The 23,974-nt window shown below is 39.1% G+C and overlaps 1 protein-coding gene across 1 annotated transcript in view; it reads left to right on the top strand.

Annotated features, from left to right (window-relative positions):
• Positions 1 to 4,650: 4,650 nt before the first annotated feature.
• ngfrb (nerve growth factor receptor b) overlaps positions 4,651 to 23,974 on the top strand; it is a 29,186-nt gene continuing 9,862 nt past the window's right edge. Inside the window, exons 1-3 of the mRNA XM_068306085.1 lie at positions 4,651 to 4,950; positions 8,933 to 9,074; positions 15,107 to 15,463. Of these exons, the coding sequence (XP_068162186.1) occupies positions 4,915 to 4,950; positions 8,933 to 9,074; positions 15,107 to 15,463 (535 nt within the window). The 5' untranslated portion in view covers positions 4,651 to 4,914. The remainder of the gene's footprint in view (positions 4,951 to 8,932; positions 9,075 to 15,106; positions 15,464 to 23,974) is intronic.

The following is a 23,974-nucleotide window of genomic DNA, read 5'->3' as shown; positions in this document are numbered from 1 at the left end:
AGTACAACAAAACCTTGTGTGTTTTGTGTGATTTTTTAATCTGAGTCCTGCACATTAATTTTTTTTCCCAGAGGGCATGTATTAGATTCATATCAGCCAAATTTCAGTGTCTCTAAATGCATAATGGACTGCATTAAGAATCAAAAGCCTGAGGCTCAATTTTAGTTCTGAAATGGGTCTGCTCAAATCTGATCAACACAGACTGGGTCAAAAACTCACTTCAAAAAATCCGTGGCACATTAGACTTAAAAAAATAAATAAAAAAACCTTTTGAAATTGATACCTTTATTATTGATCCATTAGGGACAAGCATGTTGTACACAAACATATGGTCATCATTTTAATTAGAAGACCAGCAATGACTGCACTGATTGTCATCACAGGCGCACATGCCTTAATCAGGACATTGATACTGTGGAGCTCATATTGTTTCTGTGTTGAGGAAACATTCATTCATTCATTTGCTTATTCATTATTAATTTATTCACTCATTAATTGATTCATTCATCTGCTCATTCATTATTCATTCATTCATTCATTCATTCGGTGTATTTGGAAGTAGAAAAGATCATGGTAATTATTTTGGAACAATTTTGGTGATAACAGCGTTCAAGAAAAGAAACTCAAAGCATGTTTCCTATGTTTCAAACATATTCATTTTATGATGTAACAATATAATTTTAACCTTCAAATTAGTCTTAAAGTGAAGTAGGCTTGCTAGTTCATTTTTTATACATTTGTGTAACCAATAAATATACAAAAAAAAATGTTAAACACCTCATTTGATCTGATACAATGTGAAAAATAAATATCCAAATGGATTTTCTTGAGATTTATAAATCAGATGGATTTTCAGCATATTCTAATGTTGAATCAATGTTGCAGGATCTGTAATATGTTTGTGGAAAGCAGAGAAGAGAGTACAGTGATATCTCTACTTGCGAGATTCCGGAAGAAATTATGTAAGTAGAAAATTACGTAAGTAGAGACGCTTTTTTCCCCTATGCCCTAATCCGTTCCAAGACCCCAAAAATTCAGACATAAATGTTTTATAAAGCATAAAAATGCATCAAAACATGTAACAAATACATGTTACAGTTAGATTATTACACAATAAATGAGAGTTGTGCATAACGTAAAAAACAAAGAATAAAGAATAATAATGACAGTCATTTACCTTTTAACTGCTGTTCTCATTGTTTTTTGCCCTCTTTGGTTCATGCTCTCCTGCCTCACGATGCTGAAGTGAACTCCAGTCCTCCTTCTGAACTTCTCCAACCACCCACGCCATGCCTTAAACTCCTTAACCTTCCTTTTGTTTTAATAACGTGGCGATTGTAGATAGATTGTAGATAGACCTTTTTCATGCTTTTTTTATGACCTCTTGCTTTGTTTGTACTGACAAAAAAACTCTTTTCTTTTCCTCTTTTCTCCGTCACTTTCTTGGGGTCCATAGCGAATACTCAAAAAGTTAATACAGTACATTTACCTAAAACTATCAGAGCACCTCAGGGGTCGAGAGCGGACGCTGCATAAACACCGATGTCGCGCCACACAGAGGTGGAGTGGCATCCCTCATAGCCAATGGGATGCCAGGAAGATACTACGTAATGGCCAATGGCAGAGCAGCTATGAGAATGTTGCATTCATGGACCTGTGGGAGATTCGAGTATCAGCCGATACTGTGTTTTTACATTATGTAAGTCAAAATTTCTTTCGTAAGTAGACGCACTATTTTCCTGCTGAGAAATTTCGTAAGTAGAAAATTTTGTTAATAGAGACATTCGTAAATAGAGGTATGTGCCAGAGGATAAGAGAGAAAAACATGAGGAACTGATCGGATCAATAAAACTCAGATGAGAGATCCCCCGAGGGAAGAAGTGGGGCTAGTTGCCATCTGGCCTGTCCAAGGTTTACTCTATCTTTGTGAAAAGTGAACCCAGTCTTTTCATCTCTACAGTGTGCAACTACATTAAGAATATGTGCACAAGCTTAGAAGCATAAACATTGCTGCATACAGGTGTCACTTTGTTGAACTTGTTTACCAAAAATCCCAGGAATGAATTTCAGACACTGCAGGACTCTAAAGGTTCTCCCTGAACACAACATGATATCCTTCTCAAGCCAGTTATTGGTGTGAGTGCTTTCACGGTAATATGAGGGCTCCTTTGCCTCGTCATATGATGCCTCTCCATCTATTACAGTACATTAGAAAGGAAAGTTTGCAAGGAGATTGCGGATCACATCACCAGTGCAGTTTTGTGCTCCTCTGCTACTGTAGCTGTTCTACACTGACAGGTGGTTTCTTTTTCATCCTCAGATTATCACTTTTCACAGATTATCATCATTTTGAAGATGAATTCACATTAGTACACAGGAGAACCAAAATATAAACACATCGTTAAGAGATGGACGTACAGTAGATATTATCTAATATACGCACAGGAACTCACACACACACACACACACACACACACACACACACACACACACACACACACACACACACACACACAAAGACCATCTGTCAAAGTGGACAGAGGATGGGTGGTCTAAAGACGTTCACTGTCTCATCTCAGGTTCCGGGAAAAGGATTGCGTTCCAGGTGGCTGGTCCTGTGGATAAATGTGTGTGTGTTGTGTGTGTGTGTGTGTGTGTGTGTGTGTGTGTGTGTGTGTGTGTGTGTGTGTGTGTGTGTCTGTCTGTCTGTCTGTCTGTCTGTCTGTCTGTCTGTCTGTCTGTCTGTCTGTCTGTCTGTCTGTCTGTGTACCCAAGTGTTTTCATTTTTGTACATGTGACAAAAAGTACTCTGTTATGTTTTCACATCTCTATTTGAGTTAAATATCTATACTGTACGTGTTTCCTCTTCTTCATTATATTCTGGTCAATGCAGAAATATGATTTCCCAAAGATAATGTTGGTTACACTTCCTCACATCAATGTTACTATTTTATCCTATTTTAGACATCTGACAGAAAAACAAAAGTGACATCAATCAAAACAACCAGAATTTTAAATCATCTTTTGATTTTTCTTGATATCACTGAGAAAAATCATTAAAAAATGAATAAATACATGTTGCTACTGTTGTATCTAATGGGTTATAACTGTCTTTTCTGTTTTCCTGTCAAAGTAATAGTTGTTATTGTAAATCATCTTTTGGTATCATCAGATTTTCAACACATGATTTCAGAAGGAATGAATAGTGTTTTCTTTTAGGGACAAATTTAAGAGGCCATTCTGAAAATCTATTTTGGGCTTTAATGGTGACTCTGAAAATGATTTTCTTTCTGTCTGTCTGCCTGTCTGTTTCTGTCTATGGATTCATGCATTATTTATCCGCCCACACCATCTCCTCTCTCCTACCTCCTTTCCCCAATGTTGTCAGACTTGAAATGGTTTATTTAAATCACGGTCTCATGATGATGATACAAGTTGAAACATTATTCAATCTTAAATAAGCATGTACGTAATGGTCAGATAGAGAGATCTATGCCCACCATGTTTGAGAGGCTTTTTTTAACAGGAAAAGGAATAAAAGAATTACATGCACTTCAGATAAAGTTATATCGAAGAAGGACTTTACAAGCATGTCGGGAGCAATTAAGTGACAACCAGTTGAAATATGTCACCATGATTATAGTGAGCTCATTTTTCAAAAAAAAAATTGGATGGATACTAGATCATTTATTTTGCTGCAAGGAAATTCACTCAGTGACAGTCATGCACAAACATGACAGACAGTCACAAAGTTACTCGTAAACCTTGTCATTTTTTCCCCCGATCAACCTGCTGCTCTTCTGCATAGAACACACCAAACATGGGAAGACATGATCAGAGGTAGAACAAGACATGCTACTGGGTTTATATCAGGCGAACATTTGGCCTCAGGTGTTATCTCAGATCAAACAGTTAGTTGCTTTTTATGTATGAAGGCAGCAGTGTTATCTTGTGATTTCCCTAAATCGGTGCAAATGAATGAAATGTCTGTGTGCAAGACAAGTTATAAGCGTTACACTGAGTACAACAATGCACTTTTATAAATCCTTTAGACAGGGGACTGATGGAATGAGGAATTCAGGGCTAGTGAGAACACACTCCAATCAAAAATTTGCTGTTCACTTAGTACTTGAATGTGTTCTGCTGCAAATAAGAGGATCCCAGCCGGTGTGGTGTTCAAGTTTAGGGATAAAATGTACATTTGTACGAAGCTGTTAGAGAATTAACAATAATCTCGGTTTTAGAAGTTGCTGAAGAAAGGGAGAGCATGAGAGAGAGAGAAAAAAACACATTTAATCAAGATTTAAATGCAGATGGCTGCTTTCTGTCAGCTACATCCTAAATAAATGATTACAGCAAGACTAAATTTGTCAGAAGATTTAAAAAAAAAATTAAGCTGGTTGGTTCGTCCGCTCAGCAAAAACATCCCGGGACATTATACTGATGTGTGTGTGTGTGTGTGTGTGTGTGTGTGTGTGTGTGTGTGTGTGTGTGTGTGTGTGTGCGTGTGTGTGTGTGTGTGTGTGTGTGTGTGTGTGTGTGTGTGTGTGTGTGTGTGTGTGTGTGTTGTGGGCGTGGAGAGGGAGATGGCCTCTTCCCTGAAGCTGTTGAGATGAGCGCGTCTGACATATGTGCCAATCGGAGAAAAGCGCAGAGAGAGCCGACCATCCAATCGGTCAATCTCGGCGAGTTTGCTCCCTGTTTGGATTCTGCTGTTGATCACAGAATCTCGCAACACATATTTAGCAACGCCAAGTTACTTGGAGAATTTCTTTTTTCTGTCAGTAATCTCAGAAGAAGCGCACGGACGCAGCGATGAGAGTCCGCTTTGATTCTCTTCGAAGTCACTGAGACCCGCATCCTGCTGCGCTGCATCCGATCTCACTCTCCTTTGAAGATACACGGAGATACAGGATGAAATCCGTCTTCATAGCAGTGTTACTAGGAGTGGTGAGTAGTGTTATTCTATTGAAAAGTGAGTTTAATGATGTCATGCATTGTCCATGCGTTAATCCTTCCCTTGTGCGAACACATCCGTAAATCCCACTTATTAGATAATAAGTGCGGAGAGTTTGTTAGAAACTTTAAAAACATTTTCCTCTCGTCAAACTTAAGTTATTGTCACGTTTTGGTAGGAAAACTAACGAAAAATATCAAGATTAAGGTTTTTTCCTGTGTTTAAGTGATTTGATTTTTTATTTTATTTTAATTTTGACTGACTTAAAACTTAATTGTTACAAGTTACTAATCATTTGATGTTCAATGTTTAAGTCTGAAATTAACTATGCGACTTTACACTTGTCCGGCCAAATCGTGTGAAACAGCGGCTAATGACGTTGATACTTTATATTTGCACTTGCTGGGTGTGAAGTTCCACCCTTCTCAGTAACACATGGTGCTACAGACAGCAGGACAATGCCACAGTAGTCTCACCAAAAAAACCCTTTTGTTTACTGATGAGGCTTGCAGTGACTTCACTGAATTCCCAATAGAAATATCCAGTAGAAAAGTTAAGAGGACACTTCTAATAGGTCACAGCTGATCTATATGTGATTCCCTTACTTTGATGCAGTCCCATCAAAGCATATATTCTGCAGTGTGGTCTTCTATCTCACAGGACATGGTCGATAGGCAGAGCTGCAGGCCTGTCAGTGTTCTGGTTTAGAAACTGGGCTGCATCACTGATACATGACAGCTGCTCCCACTGATGGATATGCATCTCCTGCTGGCTCAGCACATGCAATATTTATAACAGGTCGAACCACCACCACCACCCCTTCACCATCCCCCTCCTTCCCACTTCACCCTCACATCAGTCTCTTTTTCCCCGTCCGTCTGTCTATTTTTCACCCTCTTGTTTCACACACTCTTGCGCCACACTGTGCTGCGGCTCCTCCTGTGGGTGGTGGGCTCACGGGAGGACTGATTGGAATGGGTGTTAGCCGCAAATGTTTTTTCCACCTATGTTATAGAACCAGTTCTAGTTCTCTTTAAATTAGGCTGAGCTTATAGGCAGGCTTGTATAGTGGAACTAATGGCTTAACAAGTGCTGACAGCTGAGGTCCAAAGGTTAAGTGCTTCCAACTGAAAATTGACCAAAGCATTAGTAAGATTGGTTGGAGTGGTGAAGTTATGTGTCCAGATGCATTTGTGAATGCATTTACGTGCACTTGTTGCCCTGGCTACATGATGATCTTAGTGCTTTTGCTTTGGGGTGATCACCTGACGAAAGTCGAAGACCACAATTGTTAAGCTCCCATCTTGAAATCAATTACAGGAAACATTCAGGTCGAGCAGCAACTTGTTGAGCACACTTTTCTTTTATTGCATGAGCTTTTTGTTGAAAATCACATTACCAAATAATTCATCTGCATGGACAGCTTAATAGTCATTTTTAGGTCTCTGAGACGTTCTGGTGTTGCACCCACACCTGGAGCTACGGTGGGGTCAAAACAGAAGCGTAAGTCAAAAGCCTAGCTCCAAGACATTTCAGAGGTGTCAAACTGTTTTGGAGCAGGTTTGTTCACATGTTAGGCTGTTTATGCGTATGTGCAAATGAATGTGTGCCAATGGGTGTGGACAAGATGGGCCTATAAGGGCAGATCGCACAGAGTCAGACAGGGGTGAGTGTGTGTGTGTGTGTGTGTGTGTGTGTGTGTGTGTGTGTGTGTGTGTGTGTGTGTGTGTGTGTGTGTGTGTGTGTGTGTGTGTGTGTGTGTGTGTGTGTGTGTGTGTGTGTGTGTGTGTGTGTGTGTGTATGTGTGTGTGTGGTGGTGACAGATTTGATTCACCTCTAACTGGCTATTGCCTAACAAGGTGTGTGAGCGAAAGTGTGCTGAAGTGAAATATCAGGGGAGTCTCACAGCACTAAATTGTTTTACTCTCAGTTGTGAGGATGACTAAAATATCATTTTCATAAAAACATACTATATATAAATTTAACTTATACATTCAATGGGTTTCTCTCAATTTGGAAACTCAATGATGTGAGATGATCAATAACTTTCTGCATCAAAATTTTTTGTTGTAATAACAGGAAGGTTTCAGGGTATGGCTAAGGCATGTTGCAAGAAACATCCAAATCAAAAGCCATGGATACATTTTTGATTATGAACATCATACTTTAATAATACCACCGTGAATGTAAGTGGGCCTTAACACCGTCTAGGTGCAGGGAAGGAGCGTGTGATTATAATCCAGCTAACTCAGAAGAACCTGAGGGGATGCTTGACATTTTTTAGACCATTCCAAACACACCAGAACTCTCAAACCTGATAATTTATGTTGAATGCGCCCCTTAATGGATAGACATATTCTCAATCTGGACTCTTACAATCACTGGGACTGCAGTACAACCAGCTCCCTCAGTGACTGATATTTCTGAATCTGATGCTAAACATTCAGCAGGCAAAAATGAGTCCTGAACAAGAACGTGATGACTCATGTCCTTCCATGTGCTCCAAGAGGAAGCAATGGAATACCCAGAATTGTAAGATCAAAAAAAGTGTGGCATTTGCTTTTGGCCTTCTGATCTGTTATTTTTCACCAACAGAAGATAATTGTTGTTGTTTTTTCTTCTTAAATGATGGCCTAAAAGCAACACTCTTGATTTATCTATGAAAGACAGACCTCTCTGGTTCTGTGTCAGAGGTCAATCAGAGCATTTATCAAGCCGTCCTTAGAGGATCAAGGTGTGCCAAAGATGATGAAGACCTGTGATGACAAAGGAAACATAATGTAATATAAAGGTCACCACAACTCAATAGTCTCCAGTGAAGACAGAAACACGAAGGACTGGATGCGAGTGTGACAGCATGTCCATCTTCACTTACTAAAGACCAAAAGTTAAAGTACTCAACAGGTCACTGTTTGAAGAGAGAGAGAGAGAGAGAGAGAGAGAGAGCAGAAAAGACATACTCCATCTTTATCTAGTCTGAGTCTGTCATTCTATTTGCTGTTATTACAGGTAGTCCTCAACGTACAAACACAATTTGTTCCGTGAGGTTGTTCTTAAGTTGATTGTTCGTAAGTCATTATTTATTAAATTTCAATCTACAATTTCCAGTTAAGGTCATTTAAGTGCCATTACTACTCTACATACAAAAGTACTATTCCTTAAGACTTACTAGAAACAATAAGAGGATATAAAAACATCACATTATTAATGAAATTATTATTTTCTTTTCTAGTTTAGTTGTTGTCAATTATACGCAGGTTTTAAAAAGAAAATACAGGGGAAAATAAAAATCAGGTTTACCTCATTTCACTGTAATTTACGTCTGTCCACCATAAATCATAAAAACACTACAAACCTGTTGAAAGCACATAATATCATGTTACTGTACATTATATCAGAATAAAAACATATAATATATTAAAATATGTACATATACAGTATTTCCAGTATCTACTGTTAAGCATCACTTGTGATTCCTGTGATTGTTTTGAATTAAGATCAGTTCACAGTAAACTTTTGCTACTTATAATTTAATCCTTGAGTAGGAGAAGAACACACTTCAAGGGACTCTCGACCAGTTATTTAAGCACTAACCCTAACCCTATCCCATCATTCATTGCACAATCCTTTATATTTGTCTTGCACCCTTTTGCTGGCTGAGAATCACTGCGCAGAGTGAAATTTATTTCAGGAGTTTGTGGCTCCTGAAATAAATTTAAGGGAATAGGAACAAGACTCACCCTTCTTCACTGTTTATTTTGTCTGTCTTTCTGTCTCTTTTCTCTTTCTTTTTTTTTTGTAGTGCTGAATGTTTGTACATTTTCAGGCCCCTGGATGTGGTGAAACTAAATGAAAAGCACTCATTTGTTGAATTGCTTATTTCACGGTGGTGTACTTTGTTTTGATCAAAACAATAGATTTAGGTAAAAAATCTGCTGTTTGTCCCATTTTAAGTCTTTCTCTGGTGATTTGCAGGTTGGGGCTCAGGCCAATAAGGAGGATTGTTTGTCAGGTCAGTACACAACCAATGGTGAGTGCTGTCTGCAGTGCCAACCCGGCGAGGGCGTCATCAAACCATGTGGAGCCACACAGACTATCTGCTCCCCCTGCCTTGACAGTGAGTCACACAAAAAACAACTGTTTGGTTTTCATGTACACAATTTATAAAGTTCATACAAGTGAAACCATAGTGATACAGAAGCACACAAAACTGCAGATACATTTAAGCAGAGATGATATGGAGGCCCAATACATGGATGCAGAATGACACACACATACTCTACATTCATCATGTCATGCATGTTTTGATGTCACCCATGCGTTCATGACTTGCCGTTTCATCATATGTACAAAGACATTAAATAGTTTCCACTGGGACAATCTAGCTGTGAGTTATGTCTTCCTCTCATAAATCCTCTACTGTCATTAAAGCATTTGGAAAAACATGCAGGTCAGTCAGCAGTTTTGATACTTTATGACTATTTGAGTAACAAGAATCATGTGGGATCATAAATGACAATGATTCTTCACAAGTTATGAACCAGAAACTGTTTTACAAGCCTGTAATATGGTTTATAAATCTGGACCTTGATGGTTTATGTAGCTTTTGGCAAACATCTTGCTTTATATGACATTAATATTTTTATAAAGTCAACATTTTCTTTCCTGTAGGAGTCCTAGCCATTAGATCTGTTGAAGATATCATTTTATTTGTGACTGCTGGCTTTGTTTCATACAATCCTCTACAATAACTAATATTAAATTAAGCACTCTGATTCACTCTCCTAGGAAAAAAAAATCCTTTAAAAGTAGTTTGTAGTCAGGCTTACATCCTAATGCTAACATGCCAATGTTTCTCAGATGTACCTTTAAACTAACCCCAGTCTCACTTTGAGTGTGTTGTTGTGAATATTTGCAATCTCATACCAAATGTACCAAAATTCATTCAAAACATCATTACCAAATTGTAATATAAATAATAATTGAATATGTGTCCAGTTCAAGTTAAAGAAGTGGAGCCAAGTTGACATTGCCAACTCTAGACCACAGCTTATTTGACAGTGTTCAACTCATTCAGCTGCGTATTAGAAAGCAACCGAGATGCCAGGCCTAACTGTGTTTGAGCATTACTGCCCTCTTTGTGGCCCTTACCATATAGGGAGAGAGGCTGTGTTGGGCTGCAAGACTAAAGGAGAATGATGTTAAGAGGATACTTCAGTGGGATCAGTTCCAAATGTTGTTGCACATAGAAAACCACAGTAGAAGATATTTAGAGCATCAGACACATTGCATCACAGCAGTTAAGATGGTAAGCAGAGATGATTTTGATTTGGTCAAACATCACTGAAGGGTCCCATTGGATATTTAAGGTCTTCAGTTGGAGGCACGTCTCTGACTGAGTGTAGAAAGCAAATTGAACAAATTAAAAGATTTTTTTAGTAATTCTATCCTGTTAGGTCCAGGGGCCAAACGAGTCTGCAGATCTCAGGCTTGGTCCACAGCCAGGTCGTTTATGTTTCATAGGGCTTTCCTTGCAAGACTTCCCAGACTTTCCTGCACCCAGGCGAGGTAGTGGTTGTAAAACCTCCCTGGGTCAGTGAAGGATGACAGATCACAAGTCTCGCAGCCCCAGAGTTAGAAAATGATTCAGAACCAAGGTCATGGGAGAAGTCACGAAGAATGTAGAGATGTAGGGAAAAAAATTATAGTTGTGTCTTTTCCTTGTATTTGATGGATCTTCTTTTGAGTTTATCTCAAATTTCGAGTTACATTTGGATTACGTATGGTTTTTTTGTGTAAAACTTTGACTTTCGTGCTGCTTTTGATTCTTTATCTTCTGTTTAATTTGTATTTTAACTCCAGCCGTGACTCAAAGGTTGCTGTTTTCTGTTGCATGATATAGAGTGACCATTTTTCAGTCTCAGTATGCTTCTACTGGTCAGACATGAACAAACACCGTTATTGATGCGCTCTCAAAAATTGTGAGGCCAGACAGGCTCTCCAGTGATATTTTAAGAACACATCAAACATATTGATTAAATTATAATGCAGACTCTAGCTGAACTGTGTGTGTATGTGTGCGTGTGCGTACGTGTATGTCTGTGTGTGTGTGTGTGTGTGTGTTTGTGTGTGTGTGTGTGTGTGTGTGTGTGTGTGTGTGTGTGTGTGTGTGTGTGTGTGTGTGTGTGTGTGTGCAAAAGCATTTCAACAGCTGCATATTTTGAATCTCAGACTTGACTGTGTTATTTCATCTACCTGACCATTTACTAAATGGAACATTGGTTATGCAATCATACTTTAGCAGCTTTAACTAGATATTAAAGTTTCAAAATTTCTAAAGTCGAAAGAGAAAGTGTTCTTGTTTTTGTTTTTTGTTTTTTCAAGAAAGCTCCTGGGTAAGGCTGCTACAGTAGGCTTCTGTAGCAGCCTTACCCAGGATCATTTCCAGTGGCTTCGAAATAATCCTACAGGCAAACAGCTCCTTTCCCCGTTAATGAACAGACAATTGGTCATCCTGGTAGCTGTGGTCTTCCTATAAATATTTCAAAGCTGCTCAAGAGCATTCCTGTCTTGGATGGTGGTTTGGGATACTAGACAAATGAGTTGTTGGTTGAACCACCTTTTTTCAGGCCATTGGTTTCTTCGAAGGAAATGATCACTCTCCTTTGACAGAGTAAAATCAATCATCCATCCGTCCGTCCGTCCATCCATCCATCCTCCATCCATCCTCCATCCATCCATCCATGTTATTGTCAATGAGATAATGGCAGTTATCTCATCTACAGCCACCTGTCCGCATTGCGGGTCACAGGAATGATAAGGAACACCTTTAATGTTTCCATCCATTAAAGGTGTCTTGTTCTGCGATGTGCTGGCGATGTGTCCAGATCCTCGCCATACGCCCATATTTCTGCTGGGATAGACTCCAGTGACTTGTAAAAGCAGAGGAAGCGGTTTGGAGAAAAAAAGAATGAATAAAGGTGTCATTTGACAAATTAATGGCATTTCAACTGTGGAGAGTTTTTATTCACGACATTCAGGTTTTAGTCACAGTTAATACTCTGTGTCAAGTTTGATGGTTGACACAGAGTGAATGTATAGGTGCCCTAAATAGAAAACTGGATGGTTTAGCAGTAGGTTTACATCTGCTCTCAGGCAAGGGACTTTATGTAAAGATGGCTTAATAGAGATTTTAGGACTTAACAAAATGTTATTTTAGCCTCTAAAAGTAATTCTTTGCATCTATATATCATCTTTTCTCCAATTAAAAAAACTAATGTGACAGAAACTACTTTATCTGCCACCATGTTTCCTCCTAACTTTCCTCCCACATTAATTCTCACCCCCCCCCCCCATTTTCTTTGCTTATGTTGTTTCAGACTTGTATTTTTTTCAATCTAATCTGCTCAAACATCCATTATTTAGAAACAGATGGCGGTTTCCAAAAAGCCTTCAGACTTCATCTGTCACAGATGGTTAACAGGGGCGTGAGTGATGTGTTAAAGGGGACTACTAGCTTAAACACATGGAGGAGTCTGGATGGATGAACAGATGAGTTGAGATGAAACAGAACAAGTTCAGCTGTGCAGCTGGAATGAAGACAAGGTGAACTTCTCAGCTGGCAGTTAATGTTTCATAGGCACAGAAATGTACACACACACACACACACACACACACACACACACACACACACACACACAGAAGCAGAGACAAAAAACCCACACACACACGCTCACCTCACGCTGAGTGGATAAAGTCAAGAGTCCTTTTATGGGCGTTGAAAACAAAGCAAAGGGGTGGAAATTAGACAAGAGTCTAAGTACAGTTATGATAGTGAATGTAAAGCCAGCAAAAGACCATCTGTAACCCCCAGCTTTCGCCACCTCCTCCGCCTCCCCCTCCCTCAACTCCCATCCATGCTGCAGGCTAGTGTTATTAATGTATTGACTTGCATTATTGATGCATGGCATGATGATAATGGCTCTGAGAGCACTCTTGGGTAGGAGGGGGGTAATTGTAGTTTTAAGTGTGTGTGTGTCTGTTTGAAGAGAGGGAGGTTATTATAGAAGATAACAGGGTTAGGGTGGAGGTGGGGGGTAACACAGTATGACTGGACAGGCCAACATATGAAGTAGGGACAATAGATTGTCCACTTCCTAAAGACATAGTTTAGAGAAATGTGAAGGACACCACCGATTTAGATCGGGGACTCACTAACAGATTCAGATCAAATGACACAGACTCTCATCATCTGTCAGTTGTCTCAGAGTCCATCTCTCCTCATGTCTGCTTTAATATCTGCATCATCAGAGCGCTGGTGGGCCCATGACACACACTGGAAACTTGATATGAGACACCGAGCTACAAAGGGTCCAGACCCCCCTGTCTCCTGCCACACACGGTTAACAATTTCCACAGCAGTTGGCTGGTTGGTTTTTTAGAGTCACTGAGGACAAAGTGTGTCCAAAAGCGTGACGCTGCATTCTTTTGAGTTATTTGTTGTTGTGGCCCTCATGTCATTGAGCAGCTTGTAAGCACTTTTGTTTTGAATTTAATAAAATGGGTTGGAGGCATGCAGCTGACCATGATGGACATTTATGAGCATGAGTGAGATTAAGTTGGTGAGACATTCTAAAAGGTTTATTGCTTAGCTCCATGCATAGGTTAGGGAAATTCTAAAATTTAAGTAAAACTGAGAGATCTCATTCCTGCTGCCAAAGAAATGAACAGTTGCTGACAATCTGACTTTTCTGTTGATAATCATCTGTTGATAAGTGATTGAAAAATAGTCAATTCTGTTCTCTTAAAATGCGCTGAATTCACCTCAACTCAAAGTAAATATTGAAAGCATATTTTTATAGAAATTATTCTTGTAAACAGGCCTAAAGCTTGAGAGATGTCATGTTGATGTTACTTTCATATTCTAGCATTCTATACTCTCACCCCCCCTTTCTCAGACACACACACACACACACACACACACACACACACACACACACACACACACACACACACACACACACACACACACACACACACACACACACACACACACACACAACACACAATCATGCACAAACTGCTCTTACAAATAGGACTATTGCATAATTTAGTGTGTTTCCCAGTTCTCTATTCAGCCGAAACACAATTCCATAAAACATGCAATATTGATCGTGTCCTCTACAGACAGATCTGTCCTAGGAAATCACTCAGAGCTACAAAAAATGTCTGAAATATGTTTGATATATGCAAAATTATCCAAAAAAAATAGAATTTAGAAATATTTTGACACTTGCGCATGTTTTATTCTTACATCTGTTCTTGTCCAGTGTGAACCCACTGCAGTTTCACACAAGTGGATAAGTAGTATATCAGTGTTAGTATGACTTTGACTAGCTACAAAAAGTAAAAATGTACACACACACACACACGCACGCACGCGCACGCACGCACACACACAGACACACACACACACACACACACACACACACACACACACACACACACACACACACACACACACACACACACATAATAAACTGAACACAAACTCCAATAAATGCATGCTCCTCTTGAAACACTTCACAAACACTTAAGCTACTGGACGAAAAAGCCACCATTAGAAAATCCTTAAGAGGTATAATCTCCTGACCTTAGACAGCTTTGTGGATCTGACTGATGGTAGTTTAATGTATACATAAATGGTCCTCCTCTATTAAATTATTTTATTTCACAAGGCTCTGATTATGGAAGGTCAACCAGTAGAGGCGACTGTTTAATGCAGCACGGGTCTTCTGAGTTCAAGCAAAGAATAATACAATGCACTGAAAGGGAGTGGTACATTCTCTCTTTTTTGACATTCAAATTGAATTGATAAGATCAACCCAAACATGTATCGCAATAAACTGATATTTCTTAATCTTGTCAAATCTGTTGGTGTTTGTCATGTTTTATTTTGATCTGTGATTTATTTTGACTTGATTTTCCATATTTTTCGGTCAAATGGCCAATGAAAAAAATTCTTGCTCTCTACTTTTGGCTCAAGGTGACTTGATTGGTGCTTATTCCGTAACTGCATTATATAAAAGATGGCTAACAAATGAGAGGTCTGTCTGATTAAAATGATAAATGTATATTTTCTTTCTCTAGGTGAAACTTTCTCCGAAAACTTCAGCCACACAGAAAAATGTCAGCCCTGTACAGTATGTACAGGACTGCTCCGCATGAAGGCTCCATGCACAGACTCAAACGATGCCACCTGCGTGTGCAACTATGGTTACTACATGAATGAACTCTCACAGCGATGTGAACCCTGCACCAAATGTCCTGAGGGTCTGGGAATGCTGTACAGCTGTGAGTTTAACCATGACACGGTGTGCGAGGAGTGCAATGGGGACACGTACTCGGATCAGGACAGTTCAAGAGAACCCTGCATCCCGTGTGCTACCTGTGACGAGGGACTAATGTTGCATCCCTGCACCTCTGTCACTGATACGGTTTGTCAAGGTAGGACAACAGCCTACTCACAGGTTCATTCACTCTCTCTTATAGATAAAATGTTCATCACATTTTTAGGTAATGAACATATGGGATTCATGTAGTTTGGACCTTTAATTTACTTTCTTGTTTTGACAGTATTTCCCCCGGAACTTGCCAATAAAAATGAGATTTTAAGTGAGCAACACATAAAACAGGAAATTTCAAACTAAGGCTTCTACAGAGATTTTGATCTCCCTATTTTAAGATGATTGATGACCTTTTCCCATAGATTTATTGGTAAGCTATTCAGGAAACGACCATGTCATGACCATATCTAAACCCTGTGGAAATTTAGCAGAAGGGCCACAATGGCCTGCTTAGAATCTACAGTATGTGAGCACATATTGGCTGTTGAGCTTGACAGAGACCCTACAATTTACTGAGCTGCCACATTGTTTTCCCCATAACCAGATCTCATCTCTGTCCAACATTGTACAAATGATTGGCCCATCAACCTAAATGCCATGGAGAAGCTGGTCTCATTGTCTTCATGGACTCATCCCTCCCAGAGATACAAAGACCACACTCTTTCTATGTTCAGGGTTTCGAGGGAGGTCATATCTATGAGTGGAGCTCTGAATTTCATTTATATCATTGCACCCTTTGGGTATCACACTCCAAATCACAAATTCCTCATGAGTGCAGTCACTGCTCATTCCAATGACCTGATGCCTCACTGATTATATCAATGCTTTTGTGTAAGGATTCTGTTGATCAACCATGCAATCTGGTAGAGCAGTGGTTTGAGAGATGATATTATCACAGTGGCAAAGAGAACAAGATTCAGGGTAAAGGGATTCTTTTGTGCCTCTCCCATGATCCCATTTGGCCTATGGGGGCTTTCACTTTTGCCCGTGGGGCTTCTCAAATAAACCACTAATGAGTAAAACAGACAGCAAAATTCTTGAAGATATCTTTAAACTATTTTTCTGTTTTGGTCGTATTGAGCATTTGTGAGTTTGCATCCAATAATTATATAAAGCTTTATTTAATAGCCAACAATGACATTTTTGTTGCTTGAGCTGGATCTGATCAAGTATTAGAATCAAGTTTAGAGATCAGTTTATTCCAAAATGTATCTCCAGAGAACATCATCCAGGATTAACCGGAATTTTCCTCAAATAGTTGGAATTAAGAGGGTCATGAGTTTTGCGATTGTGATTTGTTTTTTTTTAAAACTGCCATAAAAAGCAGTGTCACAAACTATTTTAATGCCATTATGGTAACGTTTCTCTAAGACTGGCTGGCTGTACATAAAGTGATCAGACAAATTAGACAGTGTCTGTCTTTATTAGAACCAGAGAGAATACGGAGAATTTCATTGATTTATTCTCCATTTAGTATAATAACGGAACTCGATTGAAATTTTGTTTTTCTAAAGATGATAGAGAGATTGATTCATCCTAGATGGAAATGTAAGGAGCCAGACCTCCAGTACTAAAACATCCTTTAGATAAGCAGTATTCTTCAGGGTGAATGTGTGCTCGTTGGTATGATGGCTTGTGGCCTGCTGTGTTTGGGCTGCATCATCATATGTTATTCCTCACTCTAACCCAATCATGGGATCTGTGTTTCTAATGTAATGTTTTTACTGCATTATCAGTACTTACAAATCAGACGTCCATATCCATTAGCATTGCAGAGTCAGGCGACACAGGCCGAAAGCTAAAGGGAGTCAGAATGGGGGGGGACACACACACAGAGGCCATTGCCTGTGAGGACAAGTTGTAACTTGAGATATTGGAGACAGTTAAACCAATGGTTGAGGGACATGAACGTCACCTTGACTATACAATTCACATCTGAAATTACAGTTCAAGGATTATGTTTAAATGAATACCTTGAATTGAACTCCTATATACATAATACAAGGTGAAAATGCAGAGATCTTTGGTTTGACTTTTGCCGGTAAAGATAATCAGTTTCTTCATCTTTCTCAGAATGTAAAGCATGCTTGTGCTGATCAGACTGTCAGGCTATACCCAAAGATTTAAGGGGCTGAAGGCAAGATGCTTATCTTAAGAAGTGCAATATGGCTTCCACGCTTCTGCAGGCCAGCTAAGCAAGGCCAGGGGTTGGAGGTCATGGGAGGCTTGTATTTGGAAGGGTTCTTTGTGGGAAGATCAGTTGGTATGAGTTTCCTCTCGGGATTTGCACTGATCAACATGGCTTAATTCCCACAATCCCTCCAGGAGTCACAACAACAACAAACAAGTAAAGTTGATCAGCAATCTCTTTCAGCAACTTTCAGAGTGATGTCTGCCAATGTTATTGAGTATTAGTCAACAATGTCTGCTAGAAATTATGTAGCTTTAAGTAATTAATTTGCATCTGAAGATATGTTTTGAGGAAACTATGATGAGGAAATATCAATTAACATATCTGGAAAGTTACAAAATCTTGAACACATCAGTAAAATGTTTAGAAAGTAATATCCATTTACATCTTTGTTTAACTTGATCGTGGTTTATGCTTTATGCAGAAAATGATGATAATTTGGCTATAACTTTATCCATTATCTTTTGTTTGTTTAAATCTGTTAAAATTGTGCGTTTGGCTCAATACTAGTGGGAATGGAAGCATTTATGCTTTGATCCTGTCCCTCTTTAGACTACACATGTGTGCTAACCTATAACCCAAAGGTTGGGTTACAGGTCCTGTTACAACAAAGGCAGAGGACCAAGGTTTGCAGCATGTGTTTAATTACATAATTCATGCACATGAGAGAAAGTCTATCTGTTTGATCACATACAAGTCAGAAATTAAATGCACAGAGCTATATATTTTCAGATCGCATCGATAGTCCTTCCTGGTCTTCTGGACCAGAATTGATAAATTGGTTATTGAACATTGCAGAGCTAACACATCATATGGATTGTTGAAGGAGGAGTGGGTGTTGTTGTTTTTTTGTTTTTTTTTGTGGGGAAGCGTGAGGGGGAGGAGGGCAGTTGAAGCAAATGCATTTGGTTATGGAACTGATAGGTGAGTAGGAGGAGGGAGCTATTTCCTTCCTGAGTTTGGTTGACCTTAACGATTGACAGGCTGCCCTCCAGAAATCAGACGGTTCAATCTGTTAAGCAGCCCAATGCATAGCACTCAGAGCCAGGGTACTTTGGTTAAATTAAGAAAGAAAGACGGAGGACAAAAAATTTGGAAAGAGAGATGGCTGATTGTGGAATGTCAATAGGACAAGGCTTTTGACTTTAGGACAGTGATCCTATCTTTATGAAATGGCAGTCTGTCAGATTTTATCAACTACAGAGAGAAGGTAAAATAATGTTACCTCTATAAATTGGTTGAAAACACCATCTCTGGCTGACCCTCTAATGTTTTTAAGTTCACTCCTTTTATAACCACATACTTTAATATGCACTTAATGGCTACTTAGAGTATAAAAGGCAGAGGCTAAAGCAACATGTCCGGGTTAACAAATAAGATCAATAACCTCAACAGCTGATGATCCACGATGTGTAAAGACACAATTTTTTTATTGTACTTCAGAGGGTAGATTTATACTTTATTACCTCTAACAATTAGAGATGGAGGGCTTGATGTGATCGGTGCAGTTTAATTGTTTGTTAGTCTTTGCGTCTGTGTGTTTGTAGCGTCAGAATATTTTAATGCATTAATGTTTTGCGTAAAAGTGAGTCACTGTGGGAATATGTATTGTCCTTGACAAATGCCATCTTCATGCCACATCAATCAATAAGGCAGGTCATTGCATGGCCATGCTATACATGCATTTGCTTTGCAGAGGTATGTTTTCTCAGATTTAGATTCAGATTTCTATTAATGCTCATACTTACACAGTACTAATACGAAATTGCATTGTGCATAAAAGCAGCAGGCACGATAAAAAGGCATTTCAGGCAAACTGTCAAAAGAGCAATGATAATAATAAATAGTATTAGATAGTAGTTCATTACTATAAGCAGTTAGCTATAAGCATGAATTTGTAAGAAGACAATTTGTAATAGTCTTGTCTTCAGCTGCCTATTCAAAATCAGAGTGTCAGGTTTAGCCTGCAGCCTACCTCAGCTGACATCGGGCAGGAAGTGGGCTACACCCTGGACAAGTTGCCAGTTCATCACAGGGCCACATAGAGAGACAAACACCCACTCATGCACAAACGGGATAAAAAGACAGAGACAAAAATTATTCCCTGCATCCGACCCATTTCCCCAATAGTTGTGAATAACCCCCACTCTGAATGTGAATAAATAATTCACTGTCCTCGTACAGCACAGTCACTCATTGTTAGACTATAACTTAGTCAACACACATCTCCTGCCTTATATCTCTATGACTCGACTCTGTGGGCTCAGTTGACCTTCTCACTTTAACCCTTTTGGTTCCTCCTTTACACAGAATGGCCATTGTGATGATGACTGAAGTTTTAACTGTGACTGTATCTCTTTATGTGTTGCCAAAAAAGAATTGTCCCCTTGTGGTCGTGACCCATTAGCCTAAAGTCGTCCGCCATCTCTTAGGAATTCGCCACTCAACATTCCAAGGGAAATCTTTGGAGGTGATTCGGCCAAGGGTGACCACAACACTTGCACCATCACTCGTGCCAGTCATTTCCACAAGTTTTCTTTTGTCACTCTCTATTCACAATAGAAACTGGAGGATTGCGCCTCGCCCAAGACAAGTCTTTCCCTTTTCACTGTTTGTCTTTTTATCTGCCTTTGCAGTCAAGTGTACAATATATTTTATGAAATAAAGACACATGAATAAAGGAATTAAAAATACCAATTTGGCCAGAACAATAACCCTTTTGAAGTATCATATAAAGTCTGTAGCTGTGACTATATGAGTGCTTTATAGATGAATTTTAAGTTTTGATTCTGATTTTTACAACCACTCAATATGTTAATTGCGATTTTCACACATGTCCCTTGTTGTAAGCTTCAAAATGTTAACAAAACAAATCCACAGTTGAGCTATGCACCAGGAAATAATTAGAGCAGTACATGTTTGCAGAAGAAAAGACGGAGATAGAGAAAGACAGAGAGGGAACAGATGCTGAGAATGTGGCCTGGTCGATGAAAGCGATGGAGTTACTCCTCTGCACTCTCAGCTTTCTCTGGTTGACCTCTATGAGTGCTGATCACATTCTGCTGCAGAACAGATACACTCACACAAAGACATAGGCAGGTGCTCACATGCATACTGTATAAATCCACTGACATGCATCCACTTTCAGGGGTGTGTTTATTCTTGTGGCTATAATAATGAGATGGGTCGTGCATGGTAGGAATCATGACGGAGGCATTGAGGAGGAGAGATGCTGTGAGAACGTGAGTAGAGATGGTGAAAGTGAATTTAAAAAAAAAACTGGGGCAACCACATTCTTCAGTGATCCTCACTTAACTCTGCTTGTGCTTGTTGAAACAATCTACCATAAAACGGGTTGCCAATGGTGAAGGCATCTCATGTTTTGTTGGACAGGGATTGGCAGCAGTCACGATTCCTCTCAGGTGTAATGACATACAATAAAAACACATCGTGGCTTGCATCGGAAGCCCCTCCTTCCTTCACTGTTTGACTCAGCCTTTAAAGCGTATGAAACAGCAGCAACACCTGTTTTCAAGAGCCTGGAATGGTGAGTTAAACCCAGGCGTGGCTGTTACCCCACACATACAAACCCTCCCTGAACCTGAATTGCCCAGACACACACTCCCACTGTATGCATATACACTCAAGAGGGGGAACAGTACAACAGGTTTTCTTTATGAAATTTGTGTCATGTTGACAAGTAAACACACACTCAGATTTCCAGTCACAAGTTAATTGTTGATAGACGAAAGTCACAAGTAAAATTCCTGTAATTTCCCTGACAACCAAATAATACTTAACAATAAATATAGTTAATGGTTTGCTGACAGGAATTACATTTGACTTAACCTGTAATTTTGAAACCTTCTCAGCTTCTGTGATGTCATTGACAAAGCATTGCCACATGTAGACTTATTAGTATTTTTGTTCTCTAGAATGGACATACAGCATTCAGGTTTGCATGCCTTTAACTCTTTAGGTCCTGAGCCTATTTTGGATTTTTAAAAAAAATACTTTTGATTTATCTATATCACATAAAAATGTTTAATATGCCCATGTTTGGTCTAAATATAAGTGTGCTTTTATGCTTGGATAAACATATTTTCTGTTATCAAATGAAAAAAAAAACCATATCTCTGGTTTTCTGTGGTCTATTTGCACCAAAGGGAGTAAAGGTACCAGCAGCGTTCCATGTGACAGGGTTTTTTGTTATGATGTTTTAAACATGCCACATGATCATGATCGTGATCATCAGGATGACACCAGAGATATTTCCATTAGACTTGGTTGAGGCATGGGGCAGACAACCTGATTTATGTTCATACAGATCCAGAGAGAGGGGTGGGTCCAGGATTTTTTATTTACCCACTGTCTTGAGCATTGTTTAGGCAGGGCGTTTTTGATATGTTTCCATTCTTTCACAAAAATAATTGAATTGATTTCCACAGAGGGGTGAGGCATGGGATAGGCAAGTATGTGTGGGATGGTTTGGCCTTAGAGGTGCTGTATCAAGTCCCAAAGTGTCAGTATTTCAAAATAACATTTCAAGCCTTGAACATATTATTGTCATTAGAAGGTACACAGCTGTAGCAAATATTTCACAATGTTTTAAGTTTTGTAATGGAGAAAATTTAAGTTGTTCAATTGGTTATTTAGTTTTAACAGAACAGATATATGTGCATGTTACCTTTGAATTGGACTAAGAAGATGAATGAATGAATGATCCTCGTGCTCCTAGAACTTTCTTTATAATTATACCATGATAAAGAAAGTGCTTTATAATTGAATAAAGCACTAGCTTTACACCATTTTTTTTTAAAGTGAATGACTCCAATGAGACAAACAAGGAAACATTGAATATAAATCCGTATGTATGATCTATTGTAAACAGGGTGTAGTCTTTTTGATGCTTAGTCACCACAGGAAGTGCACCACTGATGGAAGATGTTCAATAAATCGTGGCTTCTGGTACAAAGGGGAGTTCTCCTCAAGAAGGTAGTGGTGGTGGTGAGCAGTGGAGCTTGATGCTAGGATGACTTCATAAAAGGGAATTTCTGGGACGAGGATTTGTTAGAGGTGCCACTTTCTGTACGGTGGTGACAACTGCCCATATAGAGAGAACATATCTAAGCTTTTATGGCCTACAAGAGATTGGCTGTCAGGAGAATATATCTGGTCATGAGTGGTTAGAAGGATAATGAGGAACTTAAGCCTCATCAGCAAAGTTTTTCCTGACTGAACTTTGGCTAAGCTTAATTTTTCTGTGTACCTTTTCCTGACATTAAAAACATACATACATGGGGGTTTTTTTCTGGCTGTTATCATTCATGATGTAAATCATGGTCATGTATTTCTCTCTGCTTAGATAGGTAAATGGATGGATGGATGGATGGATGGATGGATGGATGGATGGATGGATGGATGGATGGATGGATGGATAGATGGATGGATGGATGGATAGATAGATAGATAGATAGATAGATAGATAGATAGATAGATAGATAGATAGATAGATAGATAGATAGATAGATAGATAGATAGATAGATAGATAGATAGATAGATAGATAGATAGATAGATAGATAGATAGATAGATAGATAGATACTTACTTTATTAATCCTGGGTACATCATCACTTTAGGTTACAATTTCAGGGAATAGTTGCTGTTTTGAGTCAGCTAAATGTCTCAGCATAATTACTGTCTGACCAAATAAAGTTGTCCAGTAACCACTGAGTCCTCTGCATATTGGAAACAAGCTAAGAGCAGCAGGACAGCATCACTCCCCTTTAAGGCCAAACCATCCAGTGTGAGAAGCTGCTTGTGGTTCAGTAAATGCACTCAGAGCTTCGTCATAGCTGTTAATCATAGAGGAATTGATGAAGACGGTGGCTGGTAATGATGCGGAGAAAGGATAGATGGATGCAATGAATGGTTAATGAACAAATGAATAAAAGATATCAATAGCAATGCTCAACAGCAATGATGTTGTGCATTGATGGAGTGGTAGTGTTTTCTGTAATTGCGCAGACTATTAGACCAAAAAAATCCTCTTACAATCCTCTTTGTCAAGATCTGGACAAAGTTTCCAGCTTTCATTAAATTCTCTATTTTTAATCCAGTATGTTTTGATTAGATTTTTGCAAGTGCACGTTTCATGACATACCTACATTCTGTCCCCTTGAAGAGTGACTGACCAGAATGACTGTATAGAATGTTCAGGTCATCATATAAAGCAATATTGTCCCTCTCATTTTCTGATGGTATCACACATTTACATATGGTTGCTGCAGTTTTTTTTTTGCCTTCAGGTTGTATCTCTCTCCCATCCTCTTGTGTCCAATCGCTCTCATCCTCACAGGAGGTCAATAAACGTTTTAGCTTTAAGGTAATTTTTGTTCTTGTTGAATTTTGATTTCTTG

Source organism: Antennarius striatus, chromosome 21 (genome assembly GCF_040054535.1).
Source record: "Antennarius striatus isolate MH-2024 chromosome 21, ASM4005453v1, whole genome shotgun sequence".
Lineage (NCBI taxonomy): Eukaryota > Metazoa > Chordata > Actinopteri > Lophiiformes > Antennariidae > Antennarius > Antennarius striatus.
Note: the sequence above shows the minus strand (reverse complement) of the source record. Positions and strands in the feature narration are given on the sequence as shown.